This window comes from Lampetra fluviatilis, chromosome 3 (genome assembly GCF_964198595.1).
Source record: "Lampetra fluviatilis chromosome 3, kcLamFluv1.1, whole genome shotgun sequence".
Classification (NCBI taxonomy): domain Eukaryota; kingdom Metazoa; phylum Chordata; class Hyperoartia; order Petromyzontiformes; family Petromyzontidae; genus Lampetra; species Lampetra fluviatilis.
The window spans coordinates 17818835-17837526 of NC_136277.1; the positions used below are offsets into that span (position 1 = coordinate 17818835).

At 43.3% G+C, this 18692-nt stretch overlaps 1 protein-coding gene across 8 annotated transcripts in view; it reads left to right on the forward strand.

The window, feature by feature from the left end:
* LOC144953668 (unconventional myosin-IXa-like) overlaps positions 1-18692 on the forward strand; it is a 192078-nt gene that overhangs the window by 156880 nt on the left and 16506 nt on the right. For 5 of the 8 annotated variants that reach the window (XM_078884247.1, XM_078884264.1, XM_078884279.1 and 2 more), the window contains 11 exons: positions 600-679; positions 921-2579; positions 3550-3646; positions 5569-5601; positions 8322-8512; positions 10632-10801; positions 11364-11596; positions 13425-13532; positions 15057-15251; positions 16087-16134; positions 17793-17904. In XM_078884247.1, the coding sequence (XP_078740373.1) occupies positions 600-679; positions 921-2579; positions 3550-3646; positions 5569-5601; positions 8322-8512; positions 10632-10801; positions 11364-11596; positions 13425-13532; positions 15057-15251; positions 16087-16134; positions 17793-17904 (2926 nt within the window). Of the gene's footprint in view, positions 1-599; positions 680-920; positions 2580-3549; positions 3647-5412; positions 5602-8321; positions 8513-10631; positions 10802-11363; positions 11597-13424; positions 13533-15056; positions 15252-16086; positions 16135-17792; positions 17905-18692 lie in introns of all 8 variants that reach the window. The other 3 variants (XM_078884251.1, XM_078884246.1, XM_078884257.1) reach the window with 3 other exon arrangements.

Consider the following 18692-nt stretch of genomic DNA (forward strand, 5'->3'; position numbering starts at 1 on the left):
GTACCAATTGAGGCATTTACTCATTTTTCTAATTTGTCGAATTTTGACCATGATGCAGTGCGCTATGGCCTGCTCTTGTCGAATGACATCACGGGATTTTTTTACATCCTTTGTAAACTGGACGGCGTGTAATTTAACATTAAGTTCACCTGCGGCATTAATCAGGACTGTCGGATGATTCATACCGCGAACCTCTGCAACAAACAGCGAATTTGCTACCACTTTCTTCTCTATTTATACAGACAATCCTCACCAATTGTCAAGATATTTTCAGGAGAATCCTGCATTGAAACGTTTAGCCAATTTCGTTTTTTTAATGGTTTGTGCAAGGGAGAAAAGCAGAGTAGGCCTCTAACAGTTGCATTACTGGTGTATGAAACGTTTTCAAATCATCGTTCTCGTTTCGGTAATAGTTAATTACATATATAAAAACCTGTGATATTTCCGATCCACTTTTCCCTTTATAAAATTTAGTTTGTCACTTTATATGTTGGAGAATTAATTTGTGCAGCAAATGTGAATACAATGATTGTTGATGTTGTGGGTCCTTTAGCCACCGAACCGAATGCGATTGGCTCTCGTGACGTGTGTTTTTGTAGGCTTGTTGGCGGAGGTACAGGTTGTGCTGGAGGATTGTCCGCTTGCAGGCAGCATGTCGTGGATTTGTGGCCCGGAAAAGGTACTTGCTTCACTCAAAATAAAATCATTGCATATTAATTAATAAATTATATCGCCAGAAAGATGTTGCACTGAAATAAAATATTCTATGCTTATGACTGTACACTTCACAGTAATCATGGCAATGTCGAATATGCACAGACGAGTAAGTACATTTGAGAGTATTTCATTCTTTTGTGAAAGCAAATAAGTCCATTCCAAACTGTGATGAAGTTGACTACATATCTGCGTGTCTTTTTTAGATATAAAATGCTCCTTGAACAAAACAAAAAGGAGGACATCAAGAGGCAACATAATACCGATAGGGTGAAAGCCAGTCAGGAAAAGTGGACCAAGCGATTGGAGACCAGAAATGCTCAAACAGAAGACGACCGCAAGCATTTGGAGAAGACCCTAGGTACGACTACCCCAGAAGACGAAGGTCGCTTGTTTGCCAAGGGAGGGAGTTCAACAGAACTCACGGACAAAGTTGTCGACCCTTCGAGGGACGATTTACTCAGGGCCAGTTCCTCGAGCAGCATTGAAGACGAGAACGTCGGGGAGTCCAAGACCGCGGTGTCGATGCGCGATCGCCCAAAGTCACTGCCTTTGGAGAAGCAGTCCCAGGTGAGGGCCAAGAGGCTGAGCCGCCGCCAGCGTGAGCTTGAGCAGGCCGACTACTCCCTGGGGTATGCACGGCAGCGTTCCGGAGACACCTTGCCCAGCGTGACGCCGACGTCCGAAGGTGAAACGTTCCCTACGTCCGACATTCCAACTCCAACTTCTCCACCTTCGGCTTCGAAACGTAGTGCCAGCAGCGATCAACTCAGCCCGAGCAGGATTTTGAGCAGAGCTGGCTTCCGGAAAGATGTGGACACCATTGCTCCTGAGCAGAAAGCTGGGGAAGTTGCCGTGAGAGGAATGTCAGCAGCTTCGAGTCCAGTCACTCCTTCAAAATTGGTCCTCGGCACACCGGACTCGGAAAGTTCTTCCAAGTTTGACATTACGGAACAGTCCATTGGCCAGGCAGAAAAGACATCCAGTCCAACACCTTATGAAGAGCAAAGAGATATCGGTAAGCAGAGCACACGCTCGCCGACAAGCGCTCTCTCAAGGATCAAACAAGATGGTCATAAAGAAGGGCTCAAAATGGAGACACCTTCCACCGCAGATGCCCCCAAAGCTTCAGCGTCTGCAGACACGAGTGTAAGAAGCCCCGAAGACAAAGTCTTTGACGAGGGGCGGCCGACGACCAATCTGCTACAGAAATTGGAGGAGCGGAACCGAGCAATGCAGGGGAAGCAGCAGAAGAGGCAGCAGGACAAAGATGAGCATCAGATGATGACTCTGATACGCCAGCAACGAGAAGCTCTCAAGAGCGAGCGTCTCGATCTGGAGCGGCGCGGTGAGATGATGGTTCGCCAGCAAGGACAGAGGTTCCGCCCCAAGCTCGAGAAGAGCAATTCGCAGCAGAACTTCGACGACGGATTCTTTTACCAGGGAAAACCTGCTCCTCTCTCGCCCCCCGGACCTTTGGAAAAATTGCTGGCCGGTGGCAGCATGGGCCAGCGCAGTGTCTCTGGTTCTCTCCTGCCTCTCGTGCCAACGGACAGCTTGCTGTCGTCGGAAGGGGGCGATTACTCCCAGCCGCTCCTCACGCCCGGCAGCTGTGGGATCCAGCGGTCGCACAGCGCCCGCGTCAGCGGCAGCTTCGAGAGCCGCACGTTGCCCAGCGGCAACCTGCGACGCGTGTACAACTACAACACGGACCACCCCGATCGATTGCGCGAGAAGGCGCAGCGCTGGAGGCAGGAAAATCAGCAGCTCTCGCCCAGGCGAGTGGGGGAGGGCGCAGTGCTCATGGAGTCGTTGGACAGCGGAGTGGCTGAGGATGTGGACCCGTCGGAGGGATCCCGGGAAAGGTAATACAGTAGAAGCCAGATATAAGCACACCTCGTGTGAAGACATTTCTAATAAAAACAACACATGCTTACATTACACCGATGGGAGGGGGGGTGGTGTTGGCAGATCAATGACAACTTCTGATACAAGCACGTTTTGGATGTGAGTACAGCTTGCCTTGCTGCCAAAAAATGTGCTTGGTTACGTTGCAGTTTGGATTTATCATGCTTAAATGCGACCATATCTCAAGATGCTCTGCAAGAAGGGCGCATGGGAGACTAACAGGGCAGACAGGATGAGACTACCGCATGGCAAGGTGATTTGTAAGACGCTTTTAGGTGACGATACAGTTGTATGTATGTAGAACTTATTTCGCACTGTACATAGCCAACCGTGCTAATCGGAGGTAGGCAGTTCAGAAGAGCAATTCTTGAGTTTCGACTTGAGCAGGGAAAAGGAGTTCCACGATGGTGTTGGTCAATACTTGGCACCTAATAATGATTCTAAAATGGAAGAGCATAATTTTCTTTGTGAAGTTTTCCACACATCAAGTTGGCTGAGTGGTTTGGGTAAATGCATTTGGTGTTGTATGCATCTACAGTTGTCAATACACGTGCACCAATGAGTGATGATATCACCACTATCATAGACATCTCTGAGATTGATAGATCTGGGTTGTAGTAATGAATGTTTTGAAAATTTGTATCTTTGCGCATTTTGCACCGGCACGATGTTAAGGCTCTGATTTATTTTAACGCGACATTTTAAAAATAAAGTTACGTTTAGATTTGTCACATCGCAACATTTTCGTTCTTCATTGTGTTCCTACGTGTGTTATTCTGCATTTGTTATCGTGAAGCTCTAACATTATTAATATTACAGATAATTGGAAGGATTAACTGTGGAACAATAATGCAAATGTATGTGCTCCATTGGCCAGCCCATGGCAGCGCGACGCTAATGGTGGGTTTTGTCTCGTTTTGTGGGCAGCAGCCTGGAAGGCCGTGCCGAGGCGGACAGACAAAGGGAATCTCGCGACCCCCTCTCGCCACCAACGTCCCCCGAGGTTGGCAATAAGAGCGATGAGGTGATTTACTCAGGAGGCGTGCTGGGCTCTGACGGCGGGCGGGTGGACGGGTGGGTGGGCGGGCGAGCGGGCAGGCGGGCGGGCGGTCGTTTCCCATGGATTTTTTATGCACACGTTTGCTGTTTGCGTGTTCGGTGGCACGCGCTGCACATACACACAACACATTTACACACACGCACACACACCGTGCATGCTGGCGTGAGTGCATGCTGCAGTGGTGCATGCTGGTGTGAGTAGACTGCAAGCAATGTGAATGCTATATGTACGTTGGACTGCTTTGCTGTTATCGATATGATGTGTATGTATGTGTTGAGCTTCTTTTGCACCGTACATAGCCAACCGTGCTATGTAATGTATTAGGCGTGTATGTGGTGTATTAGGCGTGTAACAATGCATGGATTTTAGAATAAAAATCGATTGTTATGCTCTCGATACACGCATCGAATTGCGTTTGAAACAATCGATTATTAGCTGTTTGCGCAAATAATATTCAAATGATTTGATCACGTAACCGTGATGCTACTGGATCATACAACACTGTAAAATTGAGGGAATACAAATGAGGCCGTAAAATGAGACAAAAGGTAGATTCTTGAATTAAATTGTGACCCTGAATCGTCAAATTGAATCGCACATTGCTGCAGGGGATGCATTGTGCACACACCTAGAGTACACACACGCAGCGTGCGGGCTGTGTTGTACGTATGCATGTTGAACTTCTTTCGCAGCGTACGTCGACGAGCGTGCTAATCGGACACGTTGAGTATACGATGCATGTCGGTGTGAGTGCCCAATTAGCTGCGAGGCTGGTTCCACGCAAGTGGAAGTGATTTGTGGTGAGCGTTGTGATTTCAGTGTCCATCGTTACTGCTACACACCCTTGCAGCAATTTGGCCAGATTTAAAATCCCGGCCGTCACTCTAAATCAACTATAACTTGTCATCCCTAGAGGGTTAATAAAATAATTCATACTTTGTGAGAGTGGTGCTCCAATGAGGAGACATGCCCCCACCATGGGAATATGGAATTTCCACACTACATCTCAAGGGTGCCAATAGATACGAGTGCTACCTCATTGCTCGCTTTAGCTTAATTCGCACATTCGAATGAAAATCTAATGAATACTAATAATATCTGATATATATTTTGAGGATTTACGTGAATTGAGTAAATTGTTGCTGTTCGTTGCATGTGTTCATATTCATAGTGTGAGTTATTTTGTTCATGGGAGAAAGACTCTACATTTCACCCAGTTGGCCGTTCCCGGTATGTTTATGTTCATATGAAACATTTTACAGTGCAGTGTAGGCGGTTTCCTGCTGACACGAATGTTGAATTGACATGGCAATTCCACCAACGCAAACCACCAACAAACACAGCAGAGGACGCGGGCTGCACTGCTGAGTACAGTTTTCTATCAGCGATTAAAATAATACCGTTTTTTACGTTGACATGCACCATACATTTGCGTCAAAGTGCACGTTTTTAAACATATACTTTTTTTTTTAATTAACCATGCTTTGCAGTTACAAGTGTAAAAGTGCAAACATGTATGTGTGTACCAACATGTATGTTAGAATATGTAAAGTACATGTGCTGCTTGCGTGTCGCTTCAAAGTGCTGTCAGCCTCAGGTGCTTGTGGATCCGCGGGCCCCGGTGGGGGCGCGCGTTTGCAGGGCGCGCCGCGGCCGGCCTCGTGTGGGTGGCGCTTGCATGACGGACGCCTCCGCGTGCTTTGCTCGTGTGACGTGTCGGACCGGAGCAGGATAGGAAGGCTGGCGCTAACCAGCGCAAGCGTCGCCTCGCGTACACGCGCTCAGACTTTCTAGTGCGGCAGTCAGCGGAGGCCGCCAGCGACGAGGATGAGCCCATCTCACCCGCGAGCCCCGCGCAGCTCCCTCATAAGGCCCTTTCCTTACAGGACAGGGGCGCTGAGCTCACGGCAGTGGCCATGGTAATGCGCGAGCTGTTGGGTCCAGCTTGTGCTCCCAAGATTGTTTTGCCTTTTCTGCCCGTGAAACCCGTTTCGTCAAATTGATCGCTAAATTTGGCTGCATGACGTCAACGTCAGTGGTTTCAAAGCGAATCTCTTGAAATGTTTACTAAGAAGCATAATGAACATAATGTACATTTGCGATCATCAAATGCAGATATTCCAGTTTGCCATCAATTAAATTTTGAGTAAAATTTAATTTAAAATATTAATAACGATAATTGAAATGGTCAATCGTTTATACGTTTGACAATTGCATATGTAAACACATAATTAAATCTGATATATTAATGATGACAAGTTTTTTTAATCAGTTTCTAATAAGCAGCTATTTTTGTGCAAAAGTCTATTTTCACCTGTTACCTAATATCAATTCAATATAAATGTAATTATGTTCATTCAATGTGTGATCATTTAAAGTTGTGATCCAATGTCTTTTGGTTCCGAAGAGAACTTCGCATTTAACTAAATGTTAATTGTTAATAGGACAATATTACAATGAAAACAGTTGACAAAGACATTGAATTTTGGTTTCAATATGGCAATCAGAACATGAGTCATTGACCAAATCCTTCATACAATCTTGGGTGTCCCTGCTGCCTGCAGTGTTGTTGTTTTGACTAACCAGAGCCACAGGAGGACTACATAGGGCATGACTGTTCTGAGTAAATGAAACTCCTCATGAGAGGCTCGTTTATATCCGTGGGTGGCAGGATATGTTCACATGAACCCACACTGCTCCCAGCATGCACTGATGTTCCACGTACGCTTTTGTATACACAAGGTGCAGCCAAAAGATGTTGAATACCGCACTTAGAATTATCCACACAGCATATATTTACTTTTTATACACCCAACCATTAAACAATTCGGTTATTTAACTTGAATCGTGCATAAATCTACGGTTTAAAATGTAAGGCTGATGTTTGTGAAACTAATTTGAAAATCTCTTTATCGCAACATTTTGGCTTTAAAAGACAATTCCCACTCAAATTCATCCTTAAACTGATGACATACTGTTATTGAGCATCTTTTAAAACTGTAATGGGACGTGGAGGCATTCTTGCCAGTACCACACCTATCCGTCTTTGTCTTCCAAAGTGCTGACATCTCACATCACACCATATGGGGAAGGTCTGGGCCTGATTCACATATCACACAATTGTAGCGCTGTGCGTTAACCGTTAGGCCACCACTCACCATGCACCCACGTAAAAAGAAAGACCTGCCCGTCACTAAGGTGGCTGCCACAATTATTTATTAATGCAAAGAGTTCACTCAGAGCATGCCCTGCCTAGTCCTGTGATGTCTATGATACTAACATTAGCCCTTTTACAGATGCTGCCATGTGGACATGTATTGTTCCCATTTAGATGCTTACTAACCACTCCTGTCTGTTGCCATAGCAGTATACGCCCACCCATTCCACACAACGCCACTTTGTGCCTTACCTGCTTTTCCTCTGTGATTTGCTTCTCAGTAAAAGCATTCGAGTGTGTAATCAGGGGTGTCTGCCCACACTTCGGGACATTTGTGAAGTAATAATCCATGTTGATCATGTAAGGATTCACCGATTCAAATAAATTATTATGCTCATGATGCACACAATTAATAGTTTTAAAAAATGGTTTGCCAATGGTGCATTTAAACCAATGAAGTGAATAAGACCATGCAAATATCATGCAGAACAAGTGGAAAACTTTACCAATGAGGGTAACAATGAAACAATGGCATTGGTTCTTGAACCGAATCATTACTCAAAATCGTGGAAATTCTTGTGGAGGGGTGAATAATTACATGCTTAACGAATCTCCACAGTATTTATTTTAGGGCTACTTACTTTGATTATGCTTCTGTTCATCCAGATCAAACACAATGCGAACTAAATCTGCTTCCTTGGTGGGTCTGTTGATTTCCCGTAGCGTTGCAATGACCTCATCTGAATGGCTCCAGCATGGCAAACCAAATTTCTAATAGTCCAGTTTGTTTAGAATTCTCGTGTCTTAATGAGGAGTGGTAGTTTAGGTAAGTAGATTTTTTTTTCCACTTTCCAACTTGTCAAATTTGTTTATGGTAATCATATGAGTACCACTAAATACATTGGCTGCTGTTTTGGACTTTAATTGTTACAATGCTTAAGGTGCTTTTTCTCAAGCTCTAATACGTGAAATTATCATACGAAGTGGAGGGGATGAGTGTGAAACATGGTTGCATTTGGGAAAATTGTAGTTTTGGCTTGTCAGCATTTTTGTTCAACTTTTACTTGGATAAAACCCGGTCAGCATTTGTCAGTAGTATATACCCACGACTCATCCTTTGGTTTACTTTGTTTCAGGGAAACAAGTAGGGTTACCATTCCAGAAATGTATTTGATTCCCTTATATTCAATACAAGTGTGAAGGAGTTTTCATTCGTCAACGGAATGCTCCCGCCCGACGCCCTATCACCTCGCCCCGTGCCTCCAGTATACAGCGCACACCGTTTGCTCTTTGCTCACTACTGCACGCTTGGTTTGTCACAGAGCGGGTGGCCTCTGAGACTCTCTTGCTTTCACGCTTTTGCCCAATATAACGTGCGCTTGTGCCGCCTTGCTTCTCCACGAGTGATTCACCTGTGTTTGTTTGTGGCGCCGTTGCCCGTGGTGACCGGCGCGGTTCTCACCGTGCTCCCGTTCTCCACAGCGGGAGAAGACCACGGCTCCAGAGAGCAACAAGCGCCCGGGGTGGGGTCTGCCGGTGGAGTGGGATGAGCGCTTTGCCCGGGCTGGGGAAGGGGCAGTGCAGTTATCCTGGCCTCCTGATGATGCCACGACTAAGCCCACATCTCTGACATCATCCACCACAGTCCCCAAGCCCCCCTCTGCTCAGGACACGTAAGTACAGTGGTACCTCGGTATACGTCGTTAATTCGTTCCAGAAAGTAGGACTTATACCGAAAATGACGTATACCAAATTCTACGTATTCCAAAGCGGTCGTATACCGAGGTATGACTGTATGCCTCTTGTTTTGGAATGGACTCATGTCTGTGGCTTTAGCTTAAGTCTGTGACTCTTAAACATCCGCCTTTCTGTAAAAAAAAATTGGTAGAACGTTTTCTTATTCATTTTGCCTCCAGAAGTAACTCAAACAATTTGTTTTCTCTAACTATTTTCTGAATTATAGGATGCTTCGGAAAGTAAGACACACTCCAAATTTGGGCTAGGTGTGGATTAAGTTGGACAAATCTGGTTGCACATACACGCACCAGATTATAAGATGCACCCCCAATTTTGTATATAAAGAACAAGGAAACCAAGTGCAGATAATACGGTACAGAATGTTCCATATCAGCAGAGCTACGCGTATTCAAGCAAAACCTGGAATTTATCATAAAACATTTGCATAATCGTCCTCCACTGTTAGACTACATGCCTTGTTAGCCGTGTAGACGAGTAGGTGACTTGGCCTGTAACTGCCGAGTAAGCGCCTTGTGCCATGGCTTGGCTGAATTCAATGCCAAAGCGCAATATGTGAAGGCTTTGAGCATTAATGCAGAGTCTTGGGTTTGAATTCAGAATCTCTAAAGTGCTGAATTAGTTTGCTTCATTTTACCACCTCCCCCAGCTACATCTCCATTCAAGATTATTATGGTAATTTGCTACGTTCAAATGCAAACGTACTTGTTTAAATAATTTAAATGCCTTTTGAGTATAAATGTGTTAATTTTCTCACCAATAATGTCACGTTGCTTAAATGTGTTTGCGGGTTGATTATTGCTAGTTTTATTGTAGGCAGTCACATTATTTTAATTTTCTTTTCTTTTATCCATCTGTACTCACAGATCTAGTAGTTCTTTTGACAATACAAGTGTTTTTTATAATGCATGTAGTTATTAAATGCTCATTACTGGACTAATTTCGGTTTGTTATTCTAATACACAGATTCTGATATGGGGTTACCAATTAAGAGTTATGATATTCTTTCAAATAGCAAACTTCTTGTTGTCTATCTTACTTCAAACTCAAACCCACCCCCCCCAAGGAATATAAACCATCACGCGAACTCCGGTCATCCTCACAGCGGCTTTTGGTTAGCCATCGAACAAAGACGCTCACCGTGTCGCACGCTTTCTGATGCGCTTCTGCAGCTGTCTGGAATGCGTTTACTTCCGATATTAGGAAACCACTGAAGCTATGCACTTTTAAATCTAGAAATCTCTTTTTTTTTTTTAAACGGCGTTTGTGTTTAGTTTATTGTCCTTCCCCCACATCTCCGATTAGCATGGTTGGCTACGTACGGTGCAAAAGTAGTTCAACATACTTAGAAGGAATCCTGTAAAATAAACTAAAAGAGTAGACCAAAACGTTGTCTTGCTGTAGAATCCCTTGACCCTAGTTACTATAACAATAACGTGTATATTGGTAAAGTAATTCAGTCATTCTTTGCAAGACATTCAGCCAAAACACAGTTTATCTAGATAAGTGAGCATCACAATTTACTCTGGCATTTCTCGTTTAGTTAAGGTAATTTAAAATGTGGGACTTTTACCAAAACAGCTGCATACACTGTGGTCTGCTGTTGACATGGGTATCACGTGGCCTTCTGTGTCTAATTGATCACAGACAGTGGACACTTCAATCTTGATTTGAAGCTTTCGTGACTGCAGGGATTCATATTCTTGGTTCTTTCGGTAAAGTCACGTAGAAGGGAAACAATAAAATAATAAAAATATATTTTAAAAAAATTCTCACGACGTTTCGATTGCAACACAAGCAATCATCATCAGGTGTCAAAACCACAGCAAGAAAATTCAAATTTGAGAGATTTTGATTGTTTTATATTTTTATTATTTTATTATTTCCCTTCTACGTGACTTTACCGAAAGAACCAAAGACAGTGGACACTTCACTTAAGTGCTGATTATTTACAAACTTCGTCAGCAGTGCTATAGTCACCGTTTATTTCAGCAATGAGCATTGTTTTGTTGCTAACTGTTGCCTTCACCTATGCAGAGTGAGCCCAGTGCGAACCAAGCGGTGGGGATTTGGGCAGAAGATGAAAGTGGAGAAGAAGGTTTCTAAAGAAAGCCTTTTGCAAGCGACGGAGCAGGAGGAGGCGCCAAGGCGAGACGTCCAGTCACGGGAATTCCACTCCATGGAATCCACCATGGGCAGCAGACAAGGTAGTTCCCGCCGGCCTAAGCACCAGCACTGGCAGAACCAGTGGTGAAGATGTAATGTCTGAATTGCATTGAATGTACAGTAGTACAATAATACCACGGTTTACGCTGGGGATGTGTTCCTGAAAAGTGCGACGACGCTTTTAGAAACGACGTAAATCAAAGCAGTTTTTCCAAATCGACCACATACTGTACGTAAATAGTCTATTCTACTTTACAATACAGTATATTTCTTCATGTGCATTGCAAAGTAGTTCGTGTACAAGGTAGGTTGGAGGCGAAGGCTGAGGCGACGGATACGAGAAAGGGTGGATGATGCTGTCAGCGACGTAAGCATGGGGTTGACGCGACCACAAATCAGTTGGTGGTATTAATAAAGTGATGACGTCATTGTGAACCGATGTACCAAGGGGAGATGTAAATTGGGGTATTACTGTACATTGCAATAATCGCCCCCCTAGTGTGAAAACGAGTCATCTGACTCAGTGAGGCCCTTCTGGGTTAACAAGCCGAGTAACAATAAGAATAAAAGGGGTGTGCGCGCCCATGTGTTTCGTTTTTTCAGAATGGCATGAGCACGGTGGTGCCAAGTCTGAGGATTTAACAAAACCCACGGCGGAGCAGAGGCCGCCGCAGCCTCCTGCCCCCGCTGCTCCTGTGCAGCCGAAGGTGCAACGAAGGAAAAGCATCAAGATCAGCAACTTACTCAGCTCATCCGCGCAGAGCAAACACTCAGATGCACAGGTCATCTCGTCACACGACAACCTCAAGCAGATGATCGGTTTCCTCCAGGGCAAGGTACCAATTAATTTCCCACTGTAAAGTTTCAATCTTTCAGAGGTTTCATTGAGGCCAAGGCATTACTTGAGTAAACTCTTATGTTCAAAGGTGAAGCCCACTGAGCTGCAGAGGCAACCTGGCCTCGCATGATGGCTCATTGAAGTGGCTTATCACATGTAGGAATTTATAGTCGCAGTTATATAATCTAAACGCATGTTTCGAAATGTGGAGGGAAAAACCGAAGGAACCGTTTAAAAATCCATGCGACCATGGGGACAGAGACATGCAAACTCCAAATATACATACATTAGGGTCGGGATCGAACCCACGACTTCCTGCATACCAGGCGAGGGATATAACATCTTGCCACCACGACGACACTGAAGGGGGAGATTATGAGTTAAATTCCAGTTTAGGTGAAAAGTTACAATGAAAATCAAAGTAAAAATCTGCCACATTTGCATATTGCCGTCTCTTATATTAAGGTGGAACAGGTTGAGATCACTTTTCCACTTTTGTTTGCACCGAATCACAGCATGGTATATACATCTTGCCTGTACCCTCCCTCCCCACCCTGTAAACTACCTACACATCAGGCCCTGAACACACCACCTGCTGCTTTTGTACCCAAAATTGTGTTTTCCTGCTACACAGCATGTAAGGCGAAAGCATCAAGATAATGTGAACATCAGATGTCTGCAGCGGACTTGACAATGAGCTGCAAACACAGCATCGTGTAGCTGTTGGGGAGAACTTACATTAAGTCATTTAACAACTCTAAGAAGTTTCATCTTGTGACCATAAATTGCCAGTTATGAGGCTTTTGCTAGGCCACACACAAAACCTTTCCAAAACATACACATCCTCCAAGAGATGTTCTGAATGGCAAAAACACAAGAGCGTGGAAACATGCTTCCAGATGCAAATGTATCTGCTTTGCGTCCTGATAGCTGAAGCCGTAAGAGTGGCAGTAGAAGGAAAGCTGGATAGCCTGAGGGTAAACACGAAAGGGCGGAAGCAGTGCCACGCAGTGCTGGGTGCACTTCGCCATGAACCTGGTAACCTAAGTTGGTTTCCTTAACTCCATCATGACTGAGCAGCGTGGCAAAGTATCTTTAAACAACCCGCATGAATGAAACGGCATGGGAAGACCTTCATCCGGCAGTGGGCTGACAACGGGCTGAAGAGTATCAGTGACTTTCTTACATGCATTTGACACTTTTTGATAGCTTTCGTCGGTACAGCAACGAAAATGTTGCCATCCATGGCAGTTCCCCCAGTAAAACCTGTCCCTTTGAACGGGTGCTTGTACAAAGCTTCATCTGGTTCACCAGTCAGAAAGTTCACAGCATTATCTAAAAACTATCGGTGTATTTATGCCAATAATCAGCAGGCAGCTGAGAGACTGCAATGTTAAGCACCACACCACAATAAATTAAACCATGTTTGGTCGAATGTTGTGTTTATAGACCTTTGTTTCACTAATAAGAATTGTATTCACTTGGTTCCTTAATCAATGCAATATTTGCATGATATAATGGTCATATTTATGTAAGGATGAAAACTTTCCTGGTGACGAGTCACTTAAATAGCTCTGTATGAAAAGTGAAGAATGAGTGCTGTGTTTGATTAGAAAATACTGTTGCAGTGATTAACAAATATAACTTTGCAGGCCTACCATCCACTACCACTTGGGTTACTTTACTTAAGGACATTAATTGTTTTTCCAAACATTGTTCTGACTACTGAACACTGTCGGTCATTCTCAATTCTCAATGCAGGTGAGAATGTGTATGACCTTGCATTGTGTTGTCTTCATCACCTGTCAACGATGTCAAATCGACAGATTAATGATCTGCTACCTGATGATGGCAAAAACATCGATGGAATTTTCAAGGAGGCTTTGAAGGAGTTCCGTAAGAATCTTGAACAGACCAACACGCGGGTGACCTTTGTAAGTATTGCATCAGAGGACGGTGCAAGCACCACCACGCCTCAGCCCCTTTTTTTTGTTGTAGCTCAGACAGCAGCAATTATCACCGTGGTAATGAGCATGGGGGCTGCACTAGGACCGTCGTTCTCTCAACCTACTGGGACCAGGATACCCAGTAACCAGAGAAGGGTGCTGATGCCTTTTCGACTGGAAGGATGGATGACAGCAAAACATAATCTGTGGTCCTCTTTAGAGCCCGGCATTATCTTACCCTTGGCCTCCATGGTCGATGGTTACGTTGGAAGGTGTAATTTTGTAATTGTTAAGGTAATTGTGGAACTATGCTTTAAGGATCGTCTCCTCTCTCTCTCGTCTCTCTCTGAATAATAACGAGATGTTTCTTGCTTGATGCGGCATTCGTGCCAGGTTTGTTTTGCTCATTTTTTGTTTAAAAGGTAACAAAGCAATGTTTAGTGAAGGACCACCCATAAACGTGCATTTATCAGTCGCGTGTAATTCTTAAATCAGAATTTTGTTAAATTTTAAACTTGTGTTATGCATTGATGAGCATTGCACATCTACTGAAATTAAAACATTGTGGTTTACATAAATTATAACATTAATCTTCTAAACATATTGCGTGTGATTTTAGCCAAACATGTACTTTATTCATTAATATATGATCATATCAAAGCATCCAATTTTTACATTTATTTTAACTTAAAATATTTTTGATAAATATATGCACATTTTATCATTACCTACATTTCAGTGTGATTGCGTAATGATATGCAAGTACTTGTTTATACATATTATTGATGGAAACCTTGAATTGACAGTTGTAGCTGTGCCGGTTCTAACATAATTCGTTTTGATAACTGCATCCAGACATTATTGAGCTCAAGTATTCCAAAACTGAACTGCCTCATGATAAGTCTGCTTGCCAGTGAGTTCGTTTGATTCCCATTGCTGCCATGTCATTTTACCTCCTTGAAAGTGATATTTAAAGACGCAGTGATGTATTTATTAAAAGCAAGTCACTACGTGTCAGTGTCTCAGCCAGAATCTTGCATTTGGAAACTAATTTAACAAACTTGATTTGAAGCTTTCGTGACTGCAGGAATTACTCTTTGGTTTTTTCGGTAAAGTCTCTGTGTGTCTATGGTGTGTGTCTCTCTGTGTGTCTCTGTGTTGTCTCTATCTGCTTGTGTGTCTGTCTGTGTGTCTCCGTGTCTGTGTTTTGTCTTTCTCTCAAATTTAGTTCTACCTGATGACGGTTGCTTGTGTTGTAATCGAAACGTCGTATTCTATTATTACATTTATTTTATTTCTACGTGACTTTACCTAAAGAACCAAAGAGTAATTTAACAAAATAAACATTTACTCCTGAAACTCATTCTGCTGTTGCAATAAGAAATGGTGGCACGTTGAGTGTCTCCCTGCTGAAATGAGGACTTTGACGAGTTGATGCAGTAGTTATTGATGGTTTTTCCAAGCTGTAAAAGGCATCACTTAATGGGCTTACTCTTCACCCTCTTTACACAGTACAATGAAGATATCTGCATGCGGCACAAAGACCTCATCAGCAACTTTGAGCAAGTTCTGGACAAGACGGTGCGGCAAAGACCGTACGTCACGGACAAAATGCAGATCAACAACGTGTGCATCAACCTATTCAGTGGGTTCATGGTGCAGTTCATGGGCAAGTGCCAGGCCCTGGACGACTCCAATGTCACCAAGGTAACAGCCGATACTCTCTGCCATTGTTCTGCCGTTTGTGGCTCTTTATTTGTGTATGCAAAGGTGACTCCACACGTAAAACCTTGCGGATTAATTTCCAAACCTTTTAGATTTTTGAAAAAAATTATTAAATCTCACATATCTTATTATTTTTGACCCGCATAGCCTCTGTTATTTTTACTCGGCTTGAATCGTCAGCATTGAACAACAGCCAGTCTAGTCACTGTCAGCCAACTAGCCTGACTCTTCATTAAATTTCATTAAATTAAGATGTTTGATATTTTTTCAATTAAATGATCTTGTTGCAATGCTTGCAAGAGCAGACGTATTTTGGATGCCGTTTGTCATGGACAAGATGGTAATGACTTGTCATTGCAAATGTTAAAAATATAACTTCTCATTGGTAGTTTTGGTGATGATGTTTAATGCAATCGAGATGATGTGATGTTGTACAGTTGTTTATAAAAATGATTTGTAATGTCGACTTTTATTTCCCATATTACATTATATGTACATTTATTTGATAAATTGTTTTGTACAATGCAGTTATGATGGTATGTTAATTCGGCTTTTTAAAAAAAATATTTACGGTTAAATTAATTTTGAATAATTAACATAGTCATATTTTTGTATCCATAAACGTGGTTTTGGATACAAAACCGCATTGTTTTTGCATTGTAAATAAGTAACTTTGGAAATTATTTTTTAAAGTGTGTGTATTTGTGATGTGTGTTGTGGGTATAGATATTCGCCACCCCCCCTGCCCCGAGTGTTCATTGCGCATGTGGCGAGTGGAGTAATGAAATCGTTACCGCGTGTTGGGTTTCTCATTCAGGCTCCCAAGAACGAAAGGAAAAAGAAAAGGAAGAAAGAATCTGATGGCGTAAGTGTTCAGTGTTACAAAGAGTGTTGTGGGGCCTTTATTTTGGTAAATATCTGCGAGATAATGACCTTTGCTGATGATCATCGGCCTCATGGTTAGGGTGTTGTATATTATTTAAATGTGTCGGGTCCTCATCAGCCCATAGCTGTGGTGGGAGCATTACATCATCACCAGCTCCAATACCTCTTGAGGCTATCAGGGCCCGAGGCGATGACATGTGAGTAGAGACCATCTGTTCCACACAAGTGTCAAAACTACTTTGGGAGGAGGAGGGGGAAAAGCTCATGTGCATTTGGCCACGTGGTGCTGTGGCAGCAGACCAAGATTCACAGTCAGAAGGCTGATGGCTAAAATCCCAGTTTTGTGTTGACGCAGCCCACTCATCTCTCCTGGGTCAATAAAGTAGAACTTTTTTAACGAACCCAGCGGTGGTTTTAACCTTTGGATGTATACTGGTCCGTGCCATATGAATACAGATTTTTCCTCATTGACTTCGGAATATATATACATATATATCGAGAGGAGCACCACCTGATGCTCTGTTGAATATGGAGGCACACGTTGACTCTTGATGTTGCTTATGCAAGTATCTTTAAATTCACTCGTCATTAATTGTCCCAGACCTGCAATGCTATTACAACAACACTGCGTTTTCATGCAGCAAACACAGATGGAACACCACTGTCTCTAATGTCCCATGCTGTAATGGTAGGTTTTTACCCTTTTAACTGGTACAAAACTGACACCTTTATTCAAGGCATCATGTTTGCAATGACCACAACACAAGTAGTCAATAAAGCAAACAAAAAGAAGCAACTCTGATAAGGATAATAATATGCACTGTCCTTGAAGTTGATTGGCCCACACCCGAGACGGCTTTCTTTAGAGCCTAGTCCCCATTGGTGTAGGGCCAGATGACACCAGAAGGCGTACAACTCAAAAACAGTGCAATATCAGAGTATTGAGAGTTCGGGGTAAACATTTACACTATGAGATCTCTTTTACCAGTGGCAAAATATAATGGTAGGTTTTTACCCTTTTAACTGGTACAAAACTGACACCTTTATTCAAGGCATCATGTTTGCAATGACCACAACACAAGTAGTCAATAAAGCAAACAAAAAGAAGTACCAGTTAAAAGGGTAAAAACCTACCATTATATTTTGCCACTGGTAAAAGAGATCTCATAGTGTAAATGTTTACCCCGAACTCTCAATACTCTGATATTGCACTGTTTTTGAGTTGTACGCCTTCTGGTGTCATCTGGCCCTACACCAATGGGGACTAGGCTCTAAAGAAAGCCGTCTCGGGTGTGGGCCAATCAACTTCAAGGACAGTGCATATTATTATCCTTATCAGAGTTGCTTATTTTGTTTGCTTTATTGACTACTTGTGTTGTGGTCATTGCAAACATGATGCCTTGAATAAAGGTGTCAGTTTTGTACCAGTTAAAAGGGTAAAAACCTACCATTATATTTTGCCACTGGTAAAAGAGATCTCATAGTGTCCCATGCTGTGTTGTGAGAGAAGTCTCATGGAAGGGAACCAGTCATGCTTCAGATGGAGTTTGTATTTTAGTTTGTGAATTTCGGCTCTGCTTGTGGCGGTGGCCGTAGCTTACCCGTCCGTGCCTGCGCTTGTGCTGCCCATTGGACCAGGTGGTGGAGCATAACGGCCATCAATTCCGTACGGTGCAGTTCAACATCCCATCGTTCTGCGAGGCGTGCGCTACTCGCATTTGGATCATGGATCGTGGATACGTCTGCCGAGGTGGGTGCCTCCAATCCAGCCAAGTTTGTAATAACACTGCGGGTACAGTGTGCCTCTCAAGCCCCACAGCAAGCCCAACGAACTCGGTACAATAGTTGTGGACTTTATGCGAGAATAACGTTAAAACAAGACGTTTCTTTGAAAGGTACAACTCTTGTTTCTAGTCATTGCAATTTAATGGCATTGTAATCCCACAATGAGGTTCTGTGGAGGTAGTTAATTCAAGAAGAAGCCATTTCGAGATTCCTTACAATATTTTAAGATCGTAGACGTTAAGGTCATGTAGGCCTTGCGGTCATATTGACCTTAAAATGTTACAAAGGGAGGAAAACGTATAAATCATTGTTGATAGTGTATTCTCCTCTGTATTTGAACAGCTGTTAGTTTACATGAGACACTAAAATGTTGAAACGGTGACTTATGGAGCTCATGACCTCCAGTGTGTCTGGGAGGGTGAGGGAGAGAGAGGCAGTTGGAGGGAAGGAGGGAAGGAGGGAAGGAGGGAGGGAGGAAGGGATCAGATAAACGGGCAGGAGGAGGAAGACGAGGCTTTGGAGAGAAGCCGAGGAAGGACAGCTGGGGGAGTGGTGGGTAGGCTTATTTCTGATTTCAAGGTTTTGTGTACACCATTAGAATTGTCTGGCATGTTTCAGTATATATGTTGAAACAAGTCAGATGGCCCGTATAAGCATTTTCTCATTTCATATGTACTTTTATTCCTCATGTTTGGTTATCATGGAAACCTTCCGAACTGTCAAACATTGACATTCTTTTGGCTGACTTAATGA